This window comes from Corylus avellana, chromosome ca2 (genome assembly GCF_901000735.1).
Source record: "Corylus avellana chromosome ca2, CavTom2PMs-1.0".
Taxonomy (NCBI): Eukaryota; Viridiplantae; Streptophyta; class Magnoliopsida; order Fagales; family Betulaceae; genus Corylus; species Corylus avellana.
In genome coordinates, this window is record NC_081542.1 from 42,588,812 (window position 1) to 42,596,768 (window position 7,957).

A 7,957-nucleotide genomic window follows, 5' to 3' on the forward strand; every position below is an offset into this window, starting at 1 on the left:
TCAATGGAAGCCATGAAGAAACAAAATGTAGAGATCGTCTCTAAGTTAACTCCTAGAAGGGATCTGACGCGCGGTGAAAGGCAAGAAGAAGTATTCCGGGCACCACCATCACCAACCCACCGGCATGACACCGAAAGCTCAATACATGGGAGTCATACTACTATCCAAACCGGGAAAGACTCCCACTGAGAAAGATCTTGTAATAAGGTGCATCTTGGTGGCAAGTCTCACCGGGGCGAAACTAGTCATGCAAAATCTCATCACAGTCGTTCTCACCAAAGTTGCTCTCATTGCGTAAAGCCTGAAGGGGTTGCGGTGAATAAAAAATATGAGAAGATGGCTTTCTTAATTGAAAATGGTGAGGATTAATCCACAGCCAAAGATCTTATGCAATATACTAACTTACCTTTCACTGATCGGGTAATGAGGTTTCCTCTTCCTGACAAGTTTAAGATGCCTCGAGTCGACAAGTACGATGGAAGCAAAGATCCTTCTGATCATATGGAAAGTTTTCGAGATCACATCATTCTTCACGATACTCCAGACGAAATAGCTTGCCAAGCTTTTCTGTTAACTCTGGAAGGTGTTGCTAAAGAATGGTTTGGAGGACTGAGTCCTAAATCTGTTGATAGTTTTGATTATCTCGGACAACAATTCCTGGGTCAGTTCCTTGCGGTTTGAAAGAGGAAAAAGAATCCAGCTTATTTACTATCCATCATACAAGGGAAAACCGAGTCCCTGAAAGATTATATATTATGGTTTAATCGGGAGACGTTGACAGTGGAAACCTCAGATGAGCAAATTGTTCTTTCAGCCTTGATGCATGGCATAAAGGCTGATGGGCCATTGATGGTAGAATTATCTCGGAAATCAACTTCGGGAACTCTTCGGCAATTCTCTAACAAAGTTGAGGAATTCATCAACCAAGAAGAAACTATCTCAGCTTTGATGAAGTCTAAACCTGAAGAAAGTAGGCCTATTCCAGATTCGGCTACGGTAACACCAAAAACTTTTGTGGAGAAGAAGAAAAAGAAAAAAAGAGACCATCAGAAGGTGAGAACCCCAGAGAAGAAGATTGAATTCCCACCCAGGCAGAATCAGCAGTAACAGTATGTAGGATGGACACCTCTAAATACCATTGTCTACAAGGTGTTCACGGAGGTAAAGAAGGATCCGAGCTTCAGATGGCCTGGAAAGATGAAAGCTCTTCCCCAAAATCGCACCACTCAGAAGTTTTGCGAGTATCATAACGACCATAGGCACTATACCGAGGATTGTATAAGTCTTCAGTTCGAAATGGAAAAATTTCTCGGAAATGGAAAGTTATTGAAGTTCGTAGCCGAAGAGAAGGGTCAAGAGAAGAATCCTCCGGTTGGGCAGAGCCACCAGTCAGGACCAAGCTCGGGGCTGAACAATGATGGCCTGCACAATCAGAGACAAAGGCGTGATGAACCGAGGGTTCCTCAGATCAGTCAATGAAACCCTTAGAATCAAACCATAGTTGGGGAGATCCGAACAATCTCAGGAGGATTGGCTGGCGGAGGGGAATCCAGTTCGGCAAGGAAAACTTACGTTAAGCAAGTGAGAATGGAAGAAGTCTTTTCGCCCGAAAAGCCCTCCAAAATACAGAAACAGGAACCGAGTGTTCTGTCATTCTCGGAGGAGGATGTGAAAGAAATCTGAATGCCATACGACGACGCATTGGTAATAACTTTGACAGTGGCTAATCACGCTATTCACCGAGTTCTTGTGGACAATGGAAGCTCGGCTGATATTCTCTATTGGACAGTTGATCAACAACTGGGCATTGGCCGAGACAATTTAAAAACTTTCTTATCACCATTAATAGGATTTGCAGGGGAGTGTGTCCAACCTATCTGAATGGTTTCCCTTCCAGTAACAGCAGGAACCAGTCCTAAACAGTCCACTATCATGGTGGATTTTCTATTAATTGACCGACCGTCGGCATACATTGTGATCATCGGTCGCCCAGCTTTGAATCAACTAAAAGCTGCAACTTCTACCTATCATCTGAAGATGAAGTTTCTAACAACCGAAGGCGTCAGTGAGGTTAAAGGTGATCAAGTTATCGCCAGAAGGTGTTACAATACATCTTTAAGGAAATGCCCAGAATTAGCACTATTGACAATCGGTAATTTGGGCAGTGAGAAGAAGATCCAATTGAAGAAGGAACCAGCCAAGCCATTGGTTGATATATCGATAGCTGAAGGAAAGGTTGTGAAGATCGGTTCTCAACTAACTCCAGAAGTTAGGGAAGTTCTCATTCTCTTCCTTCAGGGAAATCTAGAAATCTTTGCGTGGTCTCCTGAGGACATGTCGGTGATTGATCCTAAAGACATTGTTCATCATCTAAACATCAATCTAGAAGCCAAGCCAGTAAAACAAAAGCGAAGAAAGTTCGCTCCTAAGAGAAACATGGCAATTGTTGAGGAGGTAGACAAATTGCTTAAAGCACGGTTTATCGAAGAAGCACATTATCCCGATTGGTTGTCCAATGTGGTGATGGTTAAAAAATCCTCTAGGAAATGGAGGATCTTTGTAGACTTCACCGACTTTAACAAAGCTTACCCAAAGGATAGTTTTCCATTGCCCCACATCAGTTCATTGGTAGATGCAACAGCAGGTTATGAGTTGTTGAGCTTCATGGATGCCTTTTCTGGTTACAATCAAATATTCATGCACCCATCTAATCAGGATAAAACAACATTCATCACCGACCGAGGCTTATATTGCTACAAGGTCATGCCTTTCGGTTTAAAAAATGCCAGTGCTACTTACCAGAGGTTGGTGAACAAGATGTTTCAAGAGCAGATCGGTAAGAATATGGAGGTTTATGTCGATGACATGTTGGTCAAAAGTAGGCTGCAGGTAAATCATGTGCAGGATTTACAAGAGGCGTTCACAACATTGAAGCGATTCAAAATGAAGCTGAATCCAATGAAGTGCGCATTTGGGGTTTCATCTGGGAAGTTCCTCGGTTATATGGTGTCAAGCCGAGGAATTGAAGCCAACCCAGAGAAGATTCAAGCAGTGCTGGATATGCAATCTCCAAAGAATATAAAGCAAGTTCAACAATTGACTAATAGAATTGCGGCGTTGAATAGATTCATCTCTCGGTCTACAGACAAGTGCCTTCCTTACTTTAAAATTTTACGGAAAGCTTTTGAATGGTTCGAGGAGTGCGAACAGGCATTCGAGCAACTCAAGAAGTACTTGGTTAGCTCACCCCTCCTTAGCTGAGCTATTCCCGGAGAAGTGTTATATCTATATTTAGCAGTGTCTCCAACCGCAGTCAATGCGGCTTTGATTCGAGAGGAGGGAATTCAAAAACCAATTTACTTCATCAGCCGAGCATTACAAGGTGCCGAGGAAAGGTATGTGCAAATGGAGAAACTCGCTTTTGCTCTGGTCATTGCATCTAGGAAGCTTCGGCCGTATTTTCAAGCCCACACAATCAATGTACTAACCGAGTATCCATTAAAGAAAGTACTTCGTAAATTGGATCTTTCTGGTCGGTTTGTCAATTGGGCAGTTGAAATTAGTGAGTTTGATATCCAGTTTATTTCATGCAGCGCTATTAAAGGCCAAGCACTTGCAGACTTTCTAGTAGAGTTCACCAATATGGGCATACCACACCACCAGAAGGACTCCAACCGAGGAAACTCCTTTTGCTTTAGCCTACGGAATCGAGGCTGTCATTCCAGCCGAGATTGGGTTGAGGAGTTTTCGTGTGGATACCTTTAACGTCGAGTTCAACGGCGAGGATCTAAAGCTGCATTTTGATTTGCTACAGGAAAAACAGGATCAAGCCCAGGTTACTATGGCAGCATACCAACAGAGGGCAGCTCGGTATTTCAATCGGCGGGTCAAATATCGCAGTTTTCAAGTTGGAGATTTAGTCTTGAAAAAAGTCACTCTTGCAACCAGAGATACAGCTGATGGAAAGCTATCACCAAACTGGGAAGGACCATACAAAGTAATCAAATGTGGCAAAGCAGGAACGTATCATCTCACAAACTCCGAAGGCAAACCACTCCAACGACCATGGAATGCTGAACATCTTAAGAAGTATTTTGTATAGGATTATAATTCTCAGAGCTTCACTTTTGTTGTACTTCTGTTATAACAAATAAATACTCATAAATGAAGGATCCTCTGAGATTATAATCATGCAAAAATCTTAAAAATGCGGTAGACCATACTTTTATCTATATACTCGAAAAAAGAAACATCTAAGTAAAGCGTTTTCCAAGAGCCACTTGGAAAAGTGTCTATAGCACTTTCCAACCCTTCGGTGAAATATAGCCGGAGAATTTCCCGAGCATCACTTGGGGCATTATCACTAAGGCCCTTTCACCAAGGAAGAATTCGGAAATATAGCTAAACAAGCGTTTTCCAAACTAAACACCTTTACTCAAAGGTTCTATTTCAGTGAAATAGAGCCGGAGAATTTCCCAAGTTCCACTCGGTGAAATATCACTAAGGCGCTTTCCCGAGGAAGAAGTTCATTAGTATAGCCATAACGGAGCAATTTCCAGAACTTAGCCTTTATTGAAAGGTTCCACTTCGGTGAAATATAGCCGGAGAATTTCCCGAGTTTTGCTCGATGAAATATCGCTAAGGCGCTTTCCCGAGGAAGAAGTACAGTTAATGACTAACCACAGGACTTTTTCCGAGTTTAATCCTTTACCCCATGGTCTAACCGAGCGCTCTCCTAAGGCAAAATATTCAACTATTACGTTTGAACAGAATTATCACACAAACATACATTCTCGGTAAGACGTGTGGTTTATCCACAGAATTCGAAAACCAAGCATTGAGCAACACACTAACAAACGGATTCAAAATATTACACTCCATCAAGATTCCCATTGTTATAAGTTAAAATTATAACCTATGGGAATTGAGGGGGGTATACATAACATGAATTACGGAGTTAATATGAGTTAAATATGCGAAGTTGATGTATAGAATTGGTCTCTTTTAAAAATATTTCTATTTCATTATATGAAGCAATTAGGTACAAAAAAGAGATATATCATCTCAGCAATTACAAATGGGAAAATCAAGTAGCTCCATCTGGTTCATGGTCCCATTCTTCATTGGATACATTTACCGACCTTTCAGATGAAGATCCTTCATCTTCAGGACGTTCTACGGCAGTAGAAGATTCCCCAGTCTATTACCGAGCAAATGGATTGAAACCAAAGATTGTAATGCCTTTGCAGTCAGGCATCTGCTCTTGACAGATTATGAAAATCTTTGAAATAGCTTCTTTTGTGGGAGGAACATCTTCAGGTTTAGTTGTATTAATGCCGACACCCTCGGGAGGATTTTTTCGACCAACTTCGGAAAATTTCAAAACCTGAGATGAAGCCTGTGCCCCAACCGCAATCTCGGCCCCAGGAAGCAAATGAAAGCTGCTTAAAGAAGTCCTGAGCCTTATCTTTATATCTCTTCACTTGCTCTTTGGCTCGGGAAAATCTTCTCTTAAAACTCGCAGCCCTTGTCTCCGCAACTTTGAGCTTCTTCTCGACCGACTTCCGTTTCTTTCGAGCCACTAAAAGATGGTTTTCAACTACCTTTAACTTGCCTTCAGCCACCTCAGCTCTTGTACATTGTGCGGCCGAGTATTTCTGAGCTTCTTCAAGCTCTTCAGAAACCAAGTTGATGCGAGACTCGGTGGCTCGGCATTGAAGTTCGGCGTCAGCATGTTTTTCCTTTAGAAGCGTAGCTTCATCCTCCAAGGTAGAGTAATCAATCAACAACCTTCTACCTTTGGCTCTCTCAACAACCAACTCAGCTTCTAGTTTTCGAATCCGAGAATCAGCTTGGGAACACCGAGCCTCCAAATCGGTAATCTGCTCCTTAGAAAGAAGGAGCTCGTTCCCTTGCTCGGAGGATAGCTCTCAGGCTCGTTTTAATTCAGCCTCGGCCTCTTCAAGCTTCTTCTTGATATTCTCGGTTTCTAAAGCCGAGTTCTCTGTAGACCTTCTGAAGTGGACATAGTAGTTCAAACTTTGCATTGATTCCTACAAAAGAAGAAGCGGTAAAATCACCAATCTTATCTTTATAAAAGAATAGAAAGACAAAGACCAATTTACCTCCAGCTGGTGGTACAACATGTGTTCCATCACTTCTTTCGGAAGTTGGGCTCTGACCTCTGGGGAACTATCAGCTGCGATCAAATTTACCAAAGCAGCAAAAGCTTTTCCGAGCCAGTTGTCACCCAGCCGAGCAAGAGGCTCCCCAAATGACCAGGTAACTGGCTCAGGTGTGCAGTCTACCGAAGGGTCAGTTGGTCTTAAAGTCTCGGTGGGATTCTGTATAGGTTCCCTTGGAAGAATATCTCTCGGCAACTAAACCGAACCTCCAAGGTTGTCTGAACTTCCTTCAGCTTTATCCGTAGTTGTAATAGGCTCGGTATCCAGTTGCTCGGTAACATCGCGAACACCTTCCACCTCTTCAGCAGTTATAGATTCGCCAACCATGGGCTCTGTAGTTATTGGTATATCATCAGCAGGTTCGGCGGCCGAGGGTTCAGTGATAACTAGTTCTTCAACCTCAGGTCCACTGCCTGTAACTTCAACAACCACAGGCTCGGTGCTGACGATCTTAGGGTGCGGGGACGAGTTTTCTCCTTCAGTTTGCCCAGGGAAGACCACCGCCAATGGTTCTATGGTCAACGTTTTTTAGGCAAGATAGGTGAGGATCTCACCAACATCCACCGGTTCCTCTTCCTCAGACTTAGAAGAACTCAGCTGCATAGCCTCGCTAGGAGTGGAAGAAATGGGGACAGCCAAAATTGGTTCAACTTCTAAAGGCTCGGAAATAAAGACTTTGGCTCTAATGGGTGTGTGAGGGGATGATCGGGGCGGCCTTTGTGCAAGAAGGGCATCCTGAGCCGATTTTTCTTATCTGCTCAGGAACTCCCTGACCCCACCCAGAACCTCTGTGTATGCACTAATGTGGGGAGCAGGTGTCTCTACCCCAGGGGCAAGCCTTTTTTCTAGGGCTCCCGAGTCACTTACAGCTCTGCTCCTTTCTTCTTCATGTGGAAAGTTCGGATGTATTGCAGCCCCCTCCAACTCAAGGTCGGTAACTGGCCCCACTGCCCCTGAACTACTCTCGGCTTTCCTTTTTTTCTTCTCACTCTTCTTTAGAGAAGGAATGCTGGGATCCTCAGGCTCATCAGCAACCACCAGAGAAACCCTTGCAGCAATTGGGGGCGAAGGTTTCTTTGAGAAAGCCACTTCGGCTTTCCTCTTTCCTTTGCTCTTAAGGGGCTCTTTAGCTCAGATGGCTCTCCTTCTTGGAAGCTCGGCAGGCTCGGCAGTCGGTCTTCTTGGCACCATGGCTGGTGGTATCCTCGGCGGAGCAGCTTCCACTATTCTCGCAGGTGCTGGATCCACAGATACAATGCCTTGTTCTCCTCAGTCATAACAGCGTCATAATCCATTTCTAATGGATTAAGCTCGGCATGCCGTAACACGTCCTTTACGCGTTGATTTTCACTAACGGTCAAACTCGGTTCTTGTTGACCTGAAAGCATACGTAAAGATTAGCTTTGCTGCAAAAAGAAATAAAAATAAGCAAAGCCAAGCTTGGTTTATACCTCGGTTTGATGGGGTGATGGTTTCCCGAGGGATGCTCGGATCACAGATAACTTCCGAAGTTGCAAATTCCTAGTCACCTCGAATGAAGAAAAACTCGTCTTTCCATCCTTTGTTGCTCAAGTAAGTGGATCTAAAAGTGAGGAGCTTAAATTTCTTTCAGATTTGGAAGGTGAATAGGTACTTAGTTCTGGGGCATTTGGTCAGTTGGTAAATTTTTAGAAACTCCACTACTGTAAGGGGGTGGTATTCCCTAAGAATCTTCGGCCAAACGATCATGCAAGCAAAGAAGAGTCTCCAGCCATTAGGCGACAGTTGGTGAG

The 7,957-nt window shown here is 43.6% G+C and overlaps 1 protein-coding gene across 1 annotated transcript; it reads left to right on the forward strand.

The window, feature by feature from the left end:
* Nucleotides 1-423: 423 nt before the first annotated feature.
* Nucleotides 424-1,479, forward strand: LOC132169835 (uncharacterized). The gene is made up of 3 exons (XM_059580788.1): nucleotides 424-661; nucleotides 815-1,053; nucleotides 1,150-1,479. The coding sequence occupies exons 1-3, from the start codon at nucleotides 424-426 to the stop codon at nucleotides 1,477-1,479; spliced, it is 807 nt and encodes a 268-aa protein (XP_059436771.1).
* The last annotated feature ends 6,478 nt before the right edge of the window (nucleotides 1,480-7,957 follow it).

Coding starts and splice junctions, on each gene's coding strand:
- LOC132169835 (XM_059580788.1), top strand. CDS start 424: ATGAGGTTTCCTCTTCCTGACAAGTTTAAGATGCCTCGAGTCGACAAG. Junction 662..814: donor TCTCGGACAACAATTCCTGG/GTCAGTTCCTTG, acceptor TTGTTCTTTCAG/CCTTGATGCATGGCATAAAG. Junction 1,054..1,149: donor AAAAAAGAGACCATCAGAAG/GTGAGAACCCCA, acceptor ATTGTCTACAAG/GTGTTCACGGAGGTAAAGAA.